Genomic DNA, 20,629 nt, shown 5'->3' with positions numbered 1-20,629 from the left:
AAAATAAGCGGATGGATTTAAGAGCAGAGAAGGGCAAGCGACCAACAGAAAGGAGGGTCTCTTCTGCCACCAAATAATTCCAATAAAGGTTTGGAGGATACAGTCACCTCTGGTTTACAGGCACAATCTTAAATGAATGCTGCTGAGCCAAACTCTGCGCACACCCCATACATTTAAAACACATCCACACACCTAAGAACTCTGCGCACACCCCATACATTTAAAACACATCCACACACCTAAGAACTCTCACAGAGGAAATGATGATGATGATGAATTTTACTACAGTGGTACCTCGGGTTACAAACACCTCAGGTTACAAACACTTCGGGGTACAGACTCCGCTAACCCGGAAGTAGTACCTCAGGTTAAGAACTTTACCTCAGGATGAGAACAGAAATAGTGTGGCCGCAGGAGACCCCATTAGTTAAAGTGGTACCTCAGGTTAAGAACGGTTTCAGGTTAAGAACAGACCTCTGGAATGAATTAAGTTCGTAACCAGAGGTACCACTGTATTTGGATCCTGCCCATCTGACTGGGTTGCCTCAGCCACTGAGCATTTTCCAACAGATATGACAACATAAGCAAACATTAAACATTTAAAACTTCCCTATACAGGGCTGCCTTCAAATGTCTCTAAAAGTTGTATAGTTGTTCATCTGCTTGACAACTGATGGGAGCACAGGCCCTCTGCCTGGTTCCCTCTGACTCCATTTCTCACAGTGAAGAAACCGCCAGTACACTTAACAAACTATAGCTCCCAAGAATCTGGGAGGGAGGGCTTTAAAATGTATGTTGTGTACACAGCCATAATTCAAGGTTTCTGTGTCAATTATGATTTTTTCTGAATAACCAAAAGATGAAGCTTTCAATACTTAAGTTGTTTTGTTTACTAAAAAGGGGATAGACTACAAAAGGCTGAATATATCTGAAATTTCTACTCAGAAGAACTGAATTTCAGATACCCAGTGATCTGTGCACTGGAGCAAAGGCCCCATTTGGTCATTCTCACATTACATTATGTGCAAGGTTTTGGTGATTTGAATGCTAATTTGCATATACAATATGAAGCTGGAGTTATAAATGAATATAAGATTCATTCCCCGTAGTTAAAATTTTATTTATTCTTAACAGACTGACATATGTTCTTGCCAGCTTCAAAGAACTGTAAAATTAGCTGGACGCATTCCACCACCCCATACATAGACAATTTCTTTTGAGTCCAAAGCAACTCCCTAAAGCAGTTTGTGATATATCATTGGAGACTCTGAATAGAAAAGATTAACATAAAATAAAATAAAAAACACATCTCCTGACCAAGGCCTTGAGTATGTTGAATGCTGCTATTTGAATCCCAGCAGGGCCACCTCTATCCTTTAGCAAAATGAAGCAATTACCTCAGGTGATTTTTCTTTATTTACCTACTGATTTATTACATATTCTTCACCCTAAGGTTCCAGGACAGAATGCTGGGAGTGGCCAGATTCATTGTCCACCTTGCCAGCCTATGCAAGCATCCAGCTGCAGCCACACCCCACCTGACAGAGATGTATTTAGGAGCTGTGACCAGTGGAAGAAAAAGATGAAAAGCAGTACTTGGGGAGTTTAAGAAAGGGAATACAAATTCTGAATGTTGTACACACTGGCATCAGGCAAATATTTTCCTTTCCAGCATAGTGACCACCAGCACTGCAAGATCATGTTTAAAATGTTGTTGAAGAGGAAAGCCCCGCATGCTATGACCGCCATGAGAAGAATGGTGTTCTCCTTACATGTTCTAAAAATAGCTCTTCATTCACATCAACATATGCAAAACGAATAAATGAGTTCTATGCCTGTCTTGTCTGATATGCATCCATTGCAGATGCTCAAAGGGTTTGTTTTTCACTTCCTGGAATTTAAATTCTGAGTGCTCTTGAAAGTCATGGAACTATAGTATTGATTTAGTTGAAAGCAAAACCAAGATTGTATCATTTTTCATTCGCCTGTCTGTATTTGTGATTGTTCCTTCTGCATGCTTTACTTTATGAATATGTCACAAAGCAAAGTGTTACAATTTTTAAAACAAGCATCACCCGTATAGCAACACATTAACCTTAAACAGCATTTCTTGTAGTGGAAGAAGATATTCTTTAAATTACAGATTATATGTGTACATTGTAAGCAGCAGAAAAAGTGTTAGTGCATTTTTTAAGCAATACAATTCACAATATGTTTGTACAGAATTGAAGGGACTGTGTCTACTAAATAAGATTTAATACTGCACACTGGCAAATATTTGCAATTTGTGCCGCTAGTTATCAAAGGGATCATCCCAAACAAAATGTAGAGGGATCAAGTGAAACTTCTACAGCTTCTAACCAAAGATGGTAATGGAATACACTGGCAGAAATGTACTGTATTGCAGTGGATTTTACATGGTGCTTTCACACCATGAATTGTACCACCTTGTGATCTTTAGTTTTGTGTAAAAGTCAAATACGCAGGACACAATCTCAACACAAAGATGGGTCACCTTCTTGTAATGACTGTATTCGCTAGAAAATGGGGGGGGGGGAATGTTTTTGTTGCCGCTCAAGATACAGATGATATATTCCAAATGAATGCTTTGACAAATCCCCAGTAAAATCAGTGGAAGGTTCTGCACACTGAACTGTTCAGAGGATTGCAGCCCAGCTGGAAAAAACGATGCCTCACATTACGTTTATCACTTTATTTGAATACTGTTTGTCATACCTGATTTTTTAAACTTGTAGGAAAATTCAGTATGGGCCTTAACACAAAGATGTGTCCAGAACTCAGGGATTATTTCTGAATTATTTTTTTAATTCTAACTGGAAAGACTAAACTATGACTTAGCTATGTAAGAGGTGCTTAAATGCTACTGCTGAATTCTGGACAGTAGTTTACACACAGCATACACATAAAAGTGTGAAGGGAGTGAAACTCCAGAACCTGGTTGAAAGGGTAAAGAATAAAATGGATTCTGTTACAATGCATAACTTAATTTTATAAAATATAGCTTATTTAAGGCCCATGGTGTGAGCCCTGCCATAAGCACTCTCCCTTCAGCGCAAAAGGGCAAGAATTAACATTTACTTTACTTTAGAACAAACTGTGGTTTCCCATTACATATGAATTCAGGGAACTGTGATTTGTCATAACCAAATATAGTTAACAAACCAGAGTATCAAACCATGGTTTGATCCAGATTTATTTTTCACTAGAACCAAGGACAGTCTTTTGAGTTCACATGCAATGTTAGAACTGCCTTTTCTTCTAAAGTGAAAGTTTTTATTCTTCTCACAGCTGCAAGAGGAGATGATAGAAAGAGGAGAACTATTACGAAAAATACAGAATATAGAAATGTCTTGGAAGGTGGTAGGAAAAAAGGATGGGGTCTCTTCAGTATTTATGTATTTATTGCATTGTGTGGTGTTTACATAAAATTGTAACTTGTAAACATATTATGTTTGGGGTTTACTCTTCTGCTTTGGTCAGTAACTGAAATTCAAATCATGAATAATGTTTTGTCAAAGCCGCTTTTACTGTATAAGGCGGAACGATACCAGTTCCTTTTTTTAAGAGAGATGTACAGTATCTGAATTTCTCATTTGCACTTGATAATGTATGTGTACTGTGAGTTGCACATCATCATTGTAATATAAGCTACTCTCTTAGTGTTCAAATGTACTTAAATGTCTTATTTGGATTATTAAAAAACTTACTGGTGACATGGCACAATGCTATAAGTACAACCCAGATTCATTTTTAAACAAAGCTGCTTAAAGCTTCTGAACCATAAACTTTTCTGTCATAGAATGTTGAATTATTGGAAATATTTATTGGAATTACCTGTGACTGTTCAGTTGCACAAAAGCCTGGCTCCTAAATTAAAAAACAAAAACAGAGCCCTGCACATGAACACCAGAACTACTGAGTTGTTTCACACACCTGGTTTCAGTGGCGTAGCGTGGGTTGTCAGCACCCGGGGCAAGTAATTTGTGCCCCCTAACCCGTGGATTTGCACCCCCTAACCCCCAGATGTTGCGCTCGGTGCGGCCAGCCCCCCCTGCACCCCCACACTACGCCACTGCCTGGTTTGTTTGCTCAAAACCCTTTTTTACTGGAGGAGGCAAACCTGAAACAGAGCCCTAAATATGAGGTGGAAGAATTGGAGCAGGTTCAATGACACAGTCATCATTTCCCTGCCTACTGCTTCTCATATTCAATTTCATAATCTCACTCCACTTTTGCCCCTAAAAGAGCAAACATTGGGAACCAACCCTGAGGAAAATTGACATTAGAAAGTAGTTTAGAGAGAAGCAGTGTGAAACTTCTCTACTCCACATTGTTTTCCAACAGTTTTTCTTTTAAATGTCAGGGCCCACAAACATTTCTATAATTTAGTTAGTCCCGGAGTTAACAAATTCAGAATATTTTGTAATGTAGCTCCCAAATGGAAATACTCTCCTCAGCCTGGAATTTGGGTTTATTATACCTGTGCAAAAAGTACAAAGCCCTCCAATTAGCAAGATTTGTATGCTCAACCTGTGTAGATGCTGTTTGTCTAATAGTGACATCCAGACCAATCACTGTGTTCAAAGTTTTCAGGACTCATCATAGAAAGAAAGCAATTTGAGTAATTATGAGGTGAACATTTTAATGAGAACCACAAAGTTGGAAGTAAAAGGAATTTTGTCTCACCCAGTGTGCCTATTTAGCCATTCTGATGTTCAGATATGATGAATAATTATGTTTTAAACACACTGTCCATGTCCCAGTCCTGTAAATGGACCTTCTATATCCATCAGGGATCTGTTGTTCTACTTTGTACTATTATTGAGGCATGAAGCACATGAAAGCACATTTCACAATCTGAAATGTAATTTTTGTTTACTGTAAAACAAAATGTATGAAACCTTTTTTTGAAGAATTACAGCTAATTAGTTCTTCAAGTCCCATTAAACGTTTTCTATATATACTCCTGTCAAGAATCACATGTGATAACACTCTTCTGACATCATTTTAAATATTACTGGTCTGCATATATATATTCTGGAAACTCCCAGAATACTTATGGGAGGGTAGAGGCGGGGGGGGGGGAGTTCTGCTGTGCAAACAGAAATCCTTGTCCTGATGGAACCAGTTAGTTGGATAGCACCCTATATATTTAAACCAGGTCACTGAGACTTTTTTCCAAGGTATCCTGGGAATATGTTTCCACAAGGACTTCTAATTCAGAATTTTCACCTTCACAAAACCACAGTTTACAGTGTGGTTTAAGAGAAGTTATGGGAATGTTATTAATTACCAAGCCCAGTGACCAATATTAAAAAGCTAGTTTAACTCAACTAAGGCCTACTCATTTTCCCTTTGAACAGTGGACCCATACCGTAACAAAAAACTGTTTTTGAAATTGCCCTCGGATTCAAAAGATGTCTGTCTCAGATTCGAAAGAGAGGAGAGGGGAAAACATGCTAAAATTGCCTCCCATCCTGTTCCACCAATGGAGCTCTTACCATCAGGTGAGCAACACAATTTATTGGATACAAAGCACTGCAACCAATGGACATTATTTCAAAGGCTCTACTCTGAGCATGACTTACCGGTAATCGGGAACAACTCAACTTTTTTGAGTAAAGGTTTGAGTAAAACTTTGTAAAAGGTTGTCCTTGTACAAAGTTGAAAACATGAAGGTAAAACGGGAACAAAAAAGAAGATATAAAAGATTTTAGCAGGTACATCTGCTGCGTGTCTAAACTATTTCCGGAGAGGGAGAGGGAGAGGGGAGGGTGTATCTCCAGCTGAGATGAAATTGCAGAATTGGTGTTGCTCTGGTGCCAAAGTATTTTTTACATCATTCACATGACATTATCACCAAAATACCAACCCATACTTTGTTTGCATTTAATCTGAATTAATCTGCTATATGTCTACAATCACTCCTGATGAAGTTCATTAGGGCATATATTATTATTTTTACTTCTGGTGGGTGGCCTCTAACATCCCATACTTCCACATCTGAGTACATGTTGTTTCTAGTAGAGGAAACCATGTGAACATGCCTATTTCCACCAATTGCTCAATTGCTGCACATTTGAAACTCAACAACCCCAGAGAAGTTGTTCTTTCACTCTCTCCACACTGTACATGTAGTCCGGGGATTAACTTGGAGGCCATAACAGCAGTACATTGATTGAGAGGGTTTTGTAATATAACTTTTTAATGTAGAGGTCTTGTGCAAGAACTCTTTATCACTACAGGGTGGGGGCCACTACCGAGAAGGCTCTCTGCTTGGCTACCTTGCGCAAGATGCCATATCAAAAAACAACAACAAACTGAAATGGATTTGACCTCCACCAGTACATAAGCCTCCATTATGTCCACTGTGAAGCATGAGCACTAAGGCTATTGCACACTTTCTGGGATTTTTTAAAGTGAGCACACACAGGTACAGAAATACATGCACCTGTGCCCAAAACATAGACAGTGGAGGACAGGGAATACAATTTACAGATACATTCCATCAACTTCTGCCCATTGGTGTGGACACCAGTAGAATAGCAATGATTAGCCATTGGGGTGGGAGGAATGGGTATGCCAAATGCGCACACAGAAAATGTGATCTGTTTGACTTTTAGGCGATATAAGGCCCAGTCTGGAAGCACCCATCTGCAGGGACTATTGCAGAAAAGCAGCTCAAGCAGAGCAAAGGATAACAAGGATTTTGCTATGCACAATAAAATCACATAAATATCATTACTGAAAGCTGAGGAAATACTGTGGTAGAAGGGATCTTGGCTCTGATGAGGTTGAAGGACTTTTGCTTTAGAATCCCTTTAATTCTATATACAGTGGTACTTCGGGTTACAGACTCCGCTAACCCAGAAATAGTACCTCGGGTTAAGATCTTTGCTTCAGGATGAGAACAGAAATCGTGCTCCGGCGGCGCAGCAGCAGTTGGAGGCCCCATTAGCTAAAGTGGTGCTTCAGGTTAAGAACAGTTTCAGGTTAAGAACGGACCTCTGGAATGAATTAAGTACTTAACCCAAGCTACCACTGTGTTTACACTCCAAGCCTCTCTTCCTATGCCTATTTACTTGACCGTCCAGGCCAAAACCATCCCTTTCACACCCTCCAACATTTATCCAATGAAAATAGGGACGTCCCACTCCATAATGACAATATTACTATTTAGACCCCACACATCTTATTAGGTTACCCCAGCATTCTGGGCATATATAAAAACATAATAAAACATTTCAAAAAACATTCCCTATACAGGATTTCATTCAGACTTCTCAGGGGTCGGATAACTCCACACCCTTCAACATTTCTCCAATGAAAATAGGGAAATCCTAAGGAAAAGTGGAACATTCCGGGATCAACTCAGAAACCTCAACGGCGTCTCTAAATCAGGAACTTCCCTGGAATACAGGGGCACTTGGAGGGTCTGCCCTTTACACCCTAGGAAACACTGGGGCTTCAATCCTGGAATACAAGACCCTTCCATTAATCAAGAAGCCCTATTATAAGAACGCGAGAGGAGGGGGGGGGCTGTTTCGCAGTGTAACCCTGCTTAGGATGCCAAAGGCGCACGGCTCCTATTTCCACGTTTTGCGTGCGAGCAGTGGCGTAGCGTGGGTTGTCAGCACCTGGGGCAAGGCAAGTAATTTGCGCCCCTGCCAGGTAGGAGCAGAGAGCTGCGAGTGCGAGCGCCCCCCCCCCCATGTTGCGCCCGGTGCGGCCGGCCCCCCCCTGCACCCCCCACGCTACGCCACTGCGTGCGAGACTAATGGCAGGAGCAACTTGTGTCCCGGAGAGGTTATTACAGTATTGTAGGGCCTGAGGTGGGGCGGCGTTGGCCTGCTGAGTCCTATCTGCCGAGTCGCTGCTCTGAGCCCATGTGGGTAGGAGCGAGCGAGGCAGAGAAAACCCTTCTCTGGGTGCGCGCGGGAGGGAGAGAGGCAGAGAGGGAGGGAAGAAGGAAGGAAGGAGGGAGGGAGGGAGAAAGAGAGAGCAAGAACAGCCTCAAATGTTTGGAATAATTCCGCTTCCGTTGGGAATAGGGACCAGCCGCTTGTGAGCGACTCCAGCGGGGACTCTCCTCCTCCTCGGCGAGGCTCCGGCGCGCTTTCCCTGGGACCCCCAGCAGCACCTCCGCCATGGCCACCTCCCCTCAGAAATCGCCCTCGTCCCCCAAGTCGCCCACTCCCAAGTCGCCCCCATCCCGGAAGAAAGACGACTCCTTTTTGGGCAAGCTCGGAGGCACTTTGGCCAGGAGGAAAAAAGCGAAAGAAGGTAAGGGGGGGGGGGACAGAGAGAGAAGTGTGTGCGCTGGTGTGCCAAAGGTTTCCCACTTTTTTTCTGCGCGGCGCCTTTAATGAGGCAGAGGGAGGGGCATGGAGGAGAGAGGCAGGCGAGACGGGGGGGGGGGGGGAGAAGGAAAAAGTCAAAGGCTCCCCACGCTTGCCCTCAGCCAGAAGCGCCCGAGCCGGGCTAAGCAGGGACGGGGGTGGCTGGGCTGGGTGTGCCGCCTCGGGGAAAGCGTCATGCTTGAAAAATGTAGCCTGGAGCAGCCGCTGCCGGGTTGGGCTCCTTCAGCTGTTTATCTAGCCTTGTTTCTGTCAGGAAGTTGTCCTCCCACAGTTGAGAAGTCTCCCCCCGCCCTCCCCAGCCAGTTTTCGGCCTCTCCGCCTCCCTCGACGGGCTCCTAGCTGGGGCTTCGCAGACCCCGCAGGGTCAGCAGCGCGGGCTGGCGAGGTTCCCAGTCAGAGCCTTGTTTTCGCACGCCTTGGAGCTCTGAGGCCTTATTGTGCGCTGCGCTGCCTGCTGGGAAGGAGTTTCTTCCCAGAGTGGGAATTCGAGGCTTTCAGTATCTTTACAAGTTGCCTAAAGTGAAGAGGGGAGGGAGGCGCTCCTGGCAACAGCGGGGCACACACCGCTCTCGCTGGGAGCGCAGGGAGGCTGCTGTGTCTGTATAAGGAGCTAGAGCTGGAGAAAGTGTAGTATGAATTAGGCACACTTTCTGGTACGCACATACAGTGCTTAGTTGTCAAGTTCTGAGATACAAGTAGTTCTCTGGACAGGTGCTCACACCTGAAGGAGGCACATCTTAGGCTTGTTCATTTATTTATAGCCAAGGTTCACCTAAGAGGAGCTGTAAGCCCTCTTAATACCCCCCCCCAAAAAAAACCTACACACAGAGGCAGCACACAACTCCATAGAGTATGCAGGGCATGCTTCTGAAGGGAAGAATGGGCAAGCTTCAATTTCAAGACCCTCTGCCTTGGGACCGGAGGCACAGTGCCCCTCCTATGGCTGTGGGATGCTATATTTTTGGTTCCTGCATCTACCCCTTCACTACTTCCTGCTGCACAAATTCCCTGTGTAAGCTCTGCAGTAGTGTTAATTGAATGCTGTCGCATGAAAACCTGACCTGTGCATAATTAGGCACACCTGAGTCCCTTGAACCCAATGAAATGGGCAGGAGAACATTTCCACCAGGAACAAAGAATTTTTTTGAGGGGGGTCCTCCTTCTTGTTGCTCCTATTATTTATTACATTTGTACACCAGCCTTCACCCATCAATCTCAGGGCATAAAAATACAAGATAAAAACACAAAATACATAACAAAAATAAGAAAAAAACAAAACAACTCCCAAACACATTTAAAAGGCTATAGGATGTTAGTCAGCTAAAAGCCAGGTTGAAGAGAAACATTTCTGCCTGGTGCCTAAAGGTGCATAATGAAGATGCCAGCAGAATTCCGCTGGGGAGAGCATTCCACAAAAGGAGAGCCACCACAGAAAAGACTTGTTTTTGTGTTACCACCCCCCCCAGAACTCTTGTGGAGGAGGCACACGAAGAAGGGCCACAGGTGATGAACTCAGGTTCCAGGTAGGTTCATATGGAGAGAGGTGGACCTTCAGGTATTGTGGTCCTGAGCGGCTTAAAGTTTTATAAGTCAAAACCAGCACTTTGAATTTGGCCCAGAAACTAATTGGCAATTGGCACAAGTTGGGCCAGGATTGGTGTAAGATGCTTAAACCATCTTGCCTCGGTGAGCAACTGCCCACCAAATTCTTTACCATCTGATGTTTCCAAAGAGTCTTCAGAGAAAGCCCTACATACAGTGGTGCCTCGCAAGACGAAATTAATTCGTTCTGCAAGTCTCTTCGTCTTGCGAGTTTTTCGTCTTGCGATGCACGGTTTTCCATAGGAATGCATTGAAAATCAATTAATGCGTTCCTATGGAAACCGCCTTCCCCCGACCTCTTCTGGCCGGCGGCATTTTAAAATCGCCCAGGACAGCGGAGGACTTCTCCGCTGTCCGGGGCGATTTAAAAGCCCCTGGGAAGGCAGGCAGGGGGGACAAAGACTTTTGCCCCCCCCCGCCTGCCTTCAGAAGAGGTCCAGGACAGGCTTCGCGGACCTCTCCGCAAGCAGCGGGAGCGCTCCTTGCGGAGAGTTGCCAGCGCGCCCAGGCTTCGCGGCCCCGCCGCCCGGCTTCGGGACATCGTTCCGAAGCCTGGCGGCGGGGGGAGGCTTTCCCGCCCGGCTTCGGGACATCGTTCCGATGCCGGGCGGCGGGGGGAGGCTTTCTCGCCCCGCCGCCCGGCATCAGGACGATGCCCCGAAGCCGGGTGGCGGGGGGAGGCTTTCCCGCCCCGCCGCCCGGCTTCGGGACATCGTTCCGATGCCGAGCGGCGGGGGGAGGCTTTCTCGCCCCGCCGCCCGGCTTCGGGACATCGTTCTGATGCCGGGCGGCGGGGGGAGGCTTACTCGCCCCGCCGCCCGGCTTCGGGACATCGTTCCGATGCCGGGCGGCGGGGGGAGGCTTCAAAAGCCCCCGGTTAGGCAGGCAGGGGGGGCAAAGACTTTTGCCCCCCGCCCGCCTTGGGAAGAGGTCCAGGACCTCTTCCCAAGGCGGGCGGGGGGCAAAAGTCTTTGCCCCCCCTGCCTGCCTTCAAAAGCCGTCCGGGATAGCGGGAAGCGCTTCCCTGCTATCTCGGACTGCTTTTAAAATGCTGGCGGTGGGGAGCAAAGCCTTTCGCCCCCGCCGGCCTTCCTGGACCTCTTCTGAAGTCCGGAGGGGGGGAAAAGGCTTTGCTCCCCACCGCCAGCATTTAAAAAAAGGTCCCCAAGATTTCCCTATGGGCTTTCGTCTTGCGATGCAAGCCCATAGGGAAAATCGTCTAGCGAAGCGTCGCAAAAACCGAAAAACCCTTTCGTCTTGCGGGTTTTTCGTCTTGCGAGGCATTCGTCTTGCGGGGCACCACTGTATAACATACTGTGATAATCTAACCCAGAAATTACCAGAGCATAAAAAACAGTAGTTAGCCTATCCCTGTCCAGAGAGGGGTACAGCTGGGCCAGCAGGTGAAGCTGATGGAAGGCACTTTGCACCACTGAGGCCACCTGAGCCTCAAGCGACAGACAGCAAAGGAGTGCCCCCAAGCTACATACCTGCTCCTTCAGAGAGAGTGTAACCTCATCAAAAGCAGGCAACCTCCCATCCACCCAGCTTAGAATTCCGTCATCAAATTCTCTGGTTTGAGAAAAATACAAAACTGGATTGTAACATACTTTGTTGGACTTAAATCAGTTGTGATTTAATTATAGGAGGCATCATCAAGTTTGTATGCCGCTTTTTCCAAATTATTGTAAAGACGTCTCAAAAGAATAGTAATCTACCAGCAAATGCACTTCTTAACAGGTTTGATATTTAGATGCTTTTTAGATCATTATGATAGCGTTTATACTTTGTAAATACTTGAATGTGTATAATTGAATTGTGGTTGTTATTTGTTTCTTTTATTTCAAACTGCTTTAAGAAAGCTATGGGTTCCTTAGAAACTTTTCAAAAACTCATTAATGGGAAGATTAGTATTAGCACAAGGTTCCCTGAAAAATAGGTTGCTCACCGCAAGCAATCTCTCTCTACAATATGCAACTGCAGGGGAGTGTTTTGCATGTACTAGGGTTCAGTATTGGTTCATACGTGGCAAAATGAACTGATTGTATTTCAAATGTGTATTTTGGAATGAGTATTGTTAAATAGTTGATACAGATGAACGGTGTGGGGTTTTATAATTGTTGCATGATTTCTTGTAAACTGTTGTTGCTAGAGGTAACTGACTGGGGGTTGGCCCTACACTAAGCAAGTGAAGTAACCCATTTTGGAATATTTAGGGGAAATGAGGTGTTAAGAGCTGGACTGAACAATTGGAGTTAAACAATTAAAGAGGGTTATGAAGAAAAGCAAGGAAAAGAGATATTGGTGGCAAGAGGTTTAGAAGGGAGTATTGAAGATTTAAGGAAATGTCCTAGCTAAAACAGGTAACTGTGGCTTAACACACCTGGCTAGTGCTCTGAATAAACTTGTGTACACACCCTAGAACATGCCCCAGAAACCTGTGCAATTGAATTAATTGAATTACTTAAAAATGGCAGTTAGATCACATGCATCACATCAATCAATACAGATCTTACCTGTAATTAGTTTTCATTGTTATTGAATAAGTGTTTTCCTGTTTGCTTTAACACATATATATTGGCCTTCATTTAGAAATGTATCCAACACATATAATACTTTTCAGCTCTCGAAAATGGTTCAGCTCAAAGGTTGTAAGTTGCACTAATGCACTAGCTTTGTCTGCCATGTTGTGTGACACATTTTCCCTCCTCCCAATCCAACTGCTTCTGGACAGGCCTTTCTTGCACTGCGTGACAATGAGTCACAGTGTACAATGGACAGGGTTTCACATAAAAGGTGGTTTCAGTGACTGCGAAGACATTCAGGTTCAATATTTAGCACCCAAGATTATTTGTCAGCAAAATAAGTTGTTGGCTTTTGTTTTATTTGTTTTTCCGAAAGTGCTGTCTATATTGTATAGTCTCAAAGTTGGCCTGTGCTATCAACCAGTCATCTCTCAAAAAACAATGGCAGCAGACTAAGCACAGTATCAGATCCCCTGAGTATGTATGTGTAATATGCATGTAAATATAGGCCAAACTCCACTGGTCATCTCTGGGTAATTTTGTAATAAAGGTATCAGTGAACTTAGGTAATGGAGTTACTATGTGAGTAGACTAATGCGTATGAAAAGGCATAGTAACTCATTCACGACATTAGATTAACACAGGCTCCATTCATGCAACAAGAGGGCATGAAATTATAAAGCCCATGATATTAGCAGTGATGGTTTCTGGCAGCTAGAAATACAGTAGTCTAAAAACCTCTTTTTGGTGCTAGAACCATTAGCAGAGAAGTCTTTGAGGTAATGGTAAGAGTGAATAAACACCCTCCTTTCCCCCTTTTCTTGGCGTATTTCATTATCTTATATTATGGGTTTCCAGGGTGAGTAAAGCTGCATTGATTGTGCTCCTTCAGTTTTCCTGGGCTTGACTGACGGACATCAAAAATCCGCACCTTGTAATAACCTGCCTTAGAGAATCTTAACAATTGGACCCTGACATTCTAATAAATCTGTGATACATTCACCAAGGGAGAGCAAAGTTCAAAATTGCTTAAATTGGTGTAGGAGCAGATGGAAAACAGACAGTTTGGGCCCATGAATTTGATGGAGGGCAATTATGGTACAGTGTATGGTCTGAGTCAGCTTCCCAATTGATATGACTTCAATTGAAGTAATTTGCCCACTCTTCTCTTTGGCTTATTTGGTTTTGATGGTGCAAGAAAAACTAATCTTGCTCCAGCTTTGTAACATTCTTTTTCTCTATCTTTGGCCTTGTTGTTGTCTTGCTGCTGCAGTTGAAAAAGCTTGCATTTTGACCTCTCCAAGACGTAAGCCTGGGGTTGCTTGATAGGATCTGGTCTGTAGGTTATGAAAAATACTGAATATTCAGAAGGCAGAATAACTTGGGTCTCTTATTTTCTTAACATTGCAACAATGGGTGGCACTTTTTTTGAAGGGGGAGGGTGGAATTAGTAGCTTATGCTTGCTTACTGTTTGCTCTGGCAACTTATCTAAGGGTAATAGTACTTTAAGCACTTGCAGAAACCAGACCATTTCAGGTAATGGATCCTTGAATTATTTAAACAGTATTCAATATAAATGACAGTAGTAGAATTTGACTTGCATTGTGTATTTGGCAGAAATGAGGCTTACATTTTCACATCTGCTGCTTTTTTGTCATTTGGAGGCAGTCATGAGGAATGTTTTCTTTCCTCCCCTCATATACCTCTCTCTCTCTCTCTCTCTCTCTCTCTCTCTCTCTCTCTCTAAATGGCCTGATTTTTATTTTTTTTAAATACTGGGTTGTATCCAAGGTAGCACTAAATTAAAGTCACATACTGTAGCAGTATACTTGTTGCACTGGCGCAAGGAAAAACCCAACTACATTAGCAAAGATTGTTGTACAACAGATTGTGCAACAACAATCAGCTGTTGTGGAAAAATATCCACTAGGGCAACTGTTGCATTGGATTCCTTTCGTTGCGCAACCTTTAGATTCTGGCATCCACTTGCGTGTGGGCTCTTGCCGTAGCAGACAGAGAACATTGGATACAGCCCATAGTATCTGATGATGGGGGAATGTTGCTGCCTTAGCAACCCTAACTGGCCCTAGTGAGGGAGAGGGTAGTGTTAAATCTGTGTTCCTATCACTAGACTCTACAAATTTCTAATTTCCCATTCCAAGGAAGTGTCAAACCCTTTTGTTCTGAATGTGATGATGTCTGGAGAGAGTGGACTAAAGGTGGATTCCCACATTCTCCTTTCGGTCTGGTCATTGTAAAATGATATTCTATGAACATCTATACATATGGTGCTCACTGCAATCTGTCAGAAGGTCTGATTCCATATGACTCTCCACTGAATAGGGACACAGGTGGTGCTGTGGGTTAAACCACAGAGCCTAGGACTTAGTGATCAGAAGGTCGGCGGTTCGAATCCCCACCATGGGGTGAGCTCCCGTTGCTTGGTCCCTGCTCCTGCCAACCTAGCAATTCGAAAGCACGTCAAAGTTCAAGTAGATAAATAGGTACCGCTCTGGCGGGAAGGTAAATGGCGTTTCCGTGCGCTGCTCTGGTTGGCCAGAAGTGGCTTAGTCATGCTGGCCACATGACCCGGAAGCTGTACGCCAGCTCCCTTGGCCAATAAAGCGAGATGAGCGCCACAACCCCAGAGTCAGTCACGACTGGACCTAATGGTCAGGGTCCCTTTACCTTTACCTACCTCCACTGAATATTAAACACAGTTTTCTAATGGTTGTAGGTAAATGCCTGTGAAATCCCACCTTCCTTCCAAGTGCCCTAAATAGCATCCTAAGAAACTTCTCTCTTTGTCCTTGCCTTTCCTGCCAACGCTGGCGATTGAATTATACTTGCAAGGCACAGGTATAGGTTTCATTTGAAAGGCGGACAAATTGAATTTGACAGATGCAGATAGAGCTGTCTCATGATTAAGACGCTGGTGAGATGCATGAGCTGCCTTTTCAGACAGAATGTGATTTTTAAAAATAGCTGTATGTGTAATTCTGCTGGCTTTTGATTTTCATTCTTTGGCATTGGCTGATCCATTTTTGAATGAGGACCTGTTTAATCCCTCTTGAGGTTTCACTAAGACTTATTTGTGGGAGACAGTTGCTTGAGCCATTCTGTTCATATTTTCCATAAATCTGCATAAGAGGCTTTAGGATTAGCGTAAGTAAATTCCTTGGAATGGAGCTTACTAAATTAGTCATGAATTAAATGGGCAAGCTGCCTTGTGTGAAAAAGTATGGGGTTTTGGTTTTTTTGGTAAATGTAGAAATTATTTTGTCTTCTTTCACGGTCATTGATTTAAAACCAGAATATAATGGCACGGAACATACTCAAGAAGTTGGAAATATCTTATACAGAAAAAGTAAGATGCTGAGTACACAAATGGATAGAACTTGCTTCATTATGAATTAAATATTTAAAAAATGTCATGCTAAAGCTCATTATAGGAATGGCTGAGAAAATTAGGGTGCAAACTTGTGATCATTGGGAGGGTCATATCATATTGCAGATGTCCCTCTCTGAGGTTTACTGCTGACTTCCTTGATGATGGTGGAGATTTCTGACACCTCTACATCTCAGTACTGTACCCTGGAGATAAGACAAGGAAAGGGCTCGAGAATAGATCATGGAAGACCTTGGGATTGGCACACGCCAGAGTTCTCCTGTATTCTGCCAATGGAGGGGTCTTTCTTTTTAAAGATCTGACCAAAGATTAACAGGACCAGGGGTGAGGGGTGGGGGTTGGATGAAATCCCTGTCACCCTACCTTTCACCCACCCTAGCTGGCATTGAAATAGATACATCTGATTGGTTGGGGAGGTTCTTCATAGTCCTGACCTAATGCTGTGGAAGTTGCAAGCAATTCTGAGGTACTCCTCAGTGTACGTAGAGCTTATTTAAAAGGAAATAAAATCAAAATTTGGGTCTTGAGGAGTCCCCTTCCCTTCCTAAGCCTCCTCTACTGGAATTTATTATTTTAAACCTTTTTTTACCTCTGGAGAAAGGGGTGGGACCATAGGGTGCTGTCCAAAGATGCTTGGGCATCACAGGAGATGGACAGAAACAAGCGCAGAGTGTCTCTGCATATGCAATGCTGTATTGAATATGAATGTAAGGAACAGAGAAGGGACTGGGCTCTACTTTTGGGGGGTTCGGACCAGCCTCTACTTCTAAGGGATTCTTCCCTATTCAAAACAGGAATAGTCTGATATCAGTCTCGTTACAAAGAGTAGTATGTGTGTATTGCTATAGCTATGGTGTGGGTGAGGGGATATGTACGTACAATGATTGCAAGTAGGTCTACTCATAAGTAATACCCACTTAGTTCAATGGGACTTGTTCCCAGGTAAGTGTGCATAGGATTGAAACCTTAGAGAAGAAGCAAGGGAAAAATAGATGAAGACCAGAATTGTTGCTCAAATAGTGCAGGAAGGCTTTTTGAAGTGTTTGCTATCTGGGCTTTGCATCAGTCAGAAAAATATCTGGAGAAGGCCCTGTCTCCCATTGCCACCTGATTTGCCTTAGAAGGTATGGGCGATTTGCCCAAAGTAAGGCTATACAATGTGCTTCATGGCTGAACTGGATTTTAAGTCTTCCCTATCTTTTTCAGGCATTCTCTCGGCTACATTGGGTCTCTGTTGGCAAATGGGATAGAAAGAAAATGTTTGGGGGGCTATTAACTTTTGTGGACTTACTTTTTAAGGTCAAATCAAAGCCTCTTAGCCTATTCAAAAAATAATTACTGTATAGCATTAGTTAGACTAATTAGCCCCTTTTGTTAATTCATCTCTGTTAGATATATTCAGGTCAACAAATTAAAATAGCATTCTCCTAAGGATTTGTTTTATAGGCTATCTGGAGGTTTGGGAGTAATCTCCCTGATTATGGAAGGGAAATTACGGTATATTGCTCCTTAAATATGTGAAAATGATATATCTGCTTACAAATACATTCTGTTATGTTGCTAAAGTGCCAGAAAGTAAAAATAATTGGAAGAAGATAATCCACTAAGAGACCAGTCCTTGCATACTGCTGGACCATTTGGAGTGGCTGTGTTGAAGAGGTCTTTGCTGTAGCCCTTCAACAGGTGCTCTCTGTTAAGTCTGATTAAATATCTGATTCAATGTCTGAGGATAGTCTATTGTGATGGTCCGTCCATCTTAACTTCCTCCCAACCTGTATTAGAAATTTTCAGAAGAGCTTTCAACTATTATAATTTCTTTATGTTGTATACTGCCTTGTTGTGTTTTTTTTATGAAAGTGTGGTCCATAAATATTTTAATTATTAAATAAAACAAAACAAATTTACTTAAAAAAATTACACCCAGAAATAATTAAGCTATTGTAAGAATAATATACACTTTTAGTAAATAATATTATTCTGTTCCTTTTGATGTTTGTTTTGAATTCTTTTATGTGTATTTTTTATTGTAAGTTGCTTGGAGAAATTTAATTAGCAAGCAACTAATATGTAATAAATAAAAAGAAAAGAACATGGAAAGCAACAACAAGATCCTGATGGGTGTTTTTTTAACTATTCATCTATCAAGATTTTGTCAAACAGTATGCATGTGAATGTTTACTCAGAAGTAGATTCCCATTATGGGTTACAGCCATAGATTCTTGTGTATAGATTTAGGTAAAACTCGTCACTTATGAAAAACATTAAAACCTAAAGGCAATGCTCTTTAGGCTAACCGTTAAATTTTACAAATAAATAAAACTGCCAGACTCCTTGTGTGTTAAAGGAAAGGGGAATTTGCTTCAGAGATTGTGGCCAAGACCACCTCAGCACCATAACCAGGCCTGAAGCCAGACTGAATTGTTCCAGATAATAGGTAGCTTCCAGAAATTCCTGAGTTGAGTCACCACCACACACTTGAGCGCCATGCTTAAAGAATGTTGCTGGGACACGTTGCCCATAGGGTGATGAAACACTATTCTCTCAGACTGCTGAATCAATGGCTGTGATTGCTACTTGACTGAATGTGAGGAAATTACTAGACAAATTGAGATTTAATCCTGATAAGACAGGGGTGTTCCTGATAAGTAGAGCTGCCAGTGGATATAACGATTCTGCCCATCTTGAATAGCATTGCGCTGCAGTCTGGGCTCTGCTTTGTTGTTGGCTGTTCATATCGCGGCTCTGACAGGAGCCCTTCTGCCCAGGTTAAGTGCATATATCAGCTGTGTTCATTTCTACATAGTGTGGATCTGGCTACTAGTGGTACATGCCTTACATACCTTACTTACATCAGGATTGAATTCCTGAATAATGTGGTACCTAGGATTGCTTTCGAAAAATGTTTAGAAACTTCAGTTGGTTTGGAATGCAGCAGCTAACAGTCTGGCTGGAGCTGGTTTTCTAGAGCAGTGTTTCCCAACCTTGGGCCTCCAGCTGTTTTTGAACTACAATTCCCATCATCCCTGACCACTGGTCTTGCTAGCTAGGGATGATGGGAGTTGTAGTTCAAAAACAGCTGGAGGCCCAAGGTTGGGAAACACTGTTCTAGAGCATTTGACTCCTCTTTTTCAAAAGGTTTACTGATTTCTGGTCTATTTTGGGGCATGTTTTAAAGCACAGTTACTTTTAAAGCTCTACCGGTAATTTAAAAGAGGACACCTTAAGGCCCATATATTCCACCAAAAGGCTTGGCTGTCTATTAAAATCAACAGGGGAGGCATTCTTGCATGTCCAAATTGCAGTTGGTTGAGACCAATGAGATGACCATTTCTGGGGTTGCCCCATGGCTCCTGAACTGCCTGCTATAGATGCCTGCTCCATGATGGGGTTTTTAGGGACCCTTCATTTCAACTTGGCACGTCAAAGTGGTTGTTTGCCACTGACTCCCTGAATACCACCTTTTTGAAGTTTGATCTGCTTTTTAATGATAATAGTTGTTTTAAATTTTGTTCTAAATCACCTTGCAGTTCATTAGACAGAAAGGTGAGATGATGTCTTTTCATAAATAAGAAAGAAAGAAAGAAAGAGAAACAAACAAACAAACAAACAAACATGACTGTGGCCTCTTGCTAGCATATAGAAAACTAACTTAGTTTGATCTAGCTCAGCTGAATTGCTTTGCAGATGTGACATGCATTCCCCAACATGCATCTAGCTCACTTGAAATTCACAAGCTTTACAAGCACCCACACCAGGTCTAATTTATAGCACCCAAGCAGGCTTCGGAAAGACTCGTGTCTGAAATGCTAAAGAGTCATTGCCAGTTGGAGCAGACAGTACTGTGATGGATGGACTAATGCAGCAGTTCTCAACCTGTGGGTCCCCAGATGTTGTTGGACTACAACTGCCATCATCCCTGAGCTCTTGCCTTGATAGCTAGGGATGGTGGGAGTTGTAGTCCAACAACATCTGGGGACTCACAGGTTGAGAACTGCTGGACTAATGGGTCTGACCTGGTATGAGGCAGGTTTCTGTGTTCCTTTGTAACAGAGGTAGCAACAGTGTTGTGGAACTCCAGCTCCCTTTATTATCCCTGTACATTAGCCATGGTAGCTGGTGCTGATGAGAGTTGTAGTCCACAGAAGAGCACCACTTTGGCTACTCATCTCCTGTATGCAGGTTCCTCCCCGCCCTGCCCCGCCCCCCATTTACATATTTTTATAATTTATTTCAACACATTTACATTATCTTAGAGTTTTCACTGAGATCTTGGTTTGTTATTTCAGTGATTATCAGTACTAAAAATAAAAATATGATTGTGCTAATACAGATAAGCAAAATATAGACTGCTCAATGCATTTCCTGGGGACAGAGGGAAGTGGGCACTTGTTGTTTTCCATGTCATGGTCCATGCAGTTCCTTAAGTTGTCCCAAACAGTCTTTCATCATGTTCCAAACTGGCAAGAGAACCACACTTTGGATATACATGGTATATATAATAATGTGGATTCTATTTTGTCTGAATCAACTCCCTTTAGACATTTGAATTCCTAAAAACTTTAAACAGTTTCGTGTGCCATTAGGCTACTATTCTGTATCCAGTTCAGTTGAAATCAGTGAGGCTCATAAATGTGCTCAGGTTTCATTATTACTGTGCATTTGAAAATGTCAAATATATCTAATTATGTCCAGTAATTTTTTAAAAAACCAG

General features: G+C 43.0%; 2 protein-coding genes across 8 annotated transcripts in view; both read left to right on the top strand.

Moving 5' to 3' along the window:
* The window catches only part of MICAL2 (microtubule associated monooxygenase, calponin and LIM domain containing 2), a 140,633-nt gene extending 136,887 nt beyond the window's left edge, over positions 1–3,746 (top strand). For all 7 annotated transcript variants that reach the window (XM_081926794.1, XM_081926793.1, XM_081926792.1 and 4 more), the window contains one exon: positions 1,454–3,746. The gene's annotated coding sequence lies outside the window, so the exon portion shown is untranslated. The remainder of the gene's footprint in view (positions 1–1,453) is intronic.
* A 4,222-nt stretch (positions 3,747–7,968) lies between these two features.
* The window catches only part of PARVA (parvin alpha), a 69,295-nt gene continuing 56,634 nt past the window's right edge, over positions 7,969–20,629 (top strand). The window contains exon 1 of the mRNA XM_081927172.1: positions 7,969–8,304. Within this exon, the coding sequence (XP_081783298.1) occupies positions 8,169–8,304 (136 nt within the window). The 5' untranslated portion in view covers positions 7,969–8,168. The remainder of the gene's footprint in view (positions 8,305–20,629) is intronic.

The sequence above is a fragment of the Podarcis melisellensis genome (assembly GCF_964234715.1).
Source record: "Podarcis melisellensis genome assembly, chromosome: 1".
NCBI classification, from domain to species: Eukaryota; Metazoa; Chordata; class Lepidosauria; order Squamata; family Lacertidae; genus Podarcis; species Podarcis melisellensis.
This window is presented reverse-complemented; position numbering and strand designations above follow the sequence as displayed.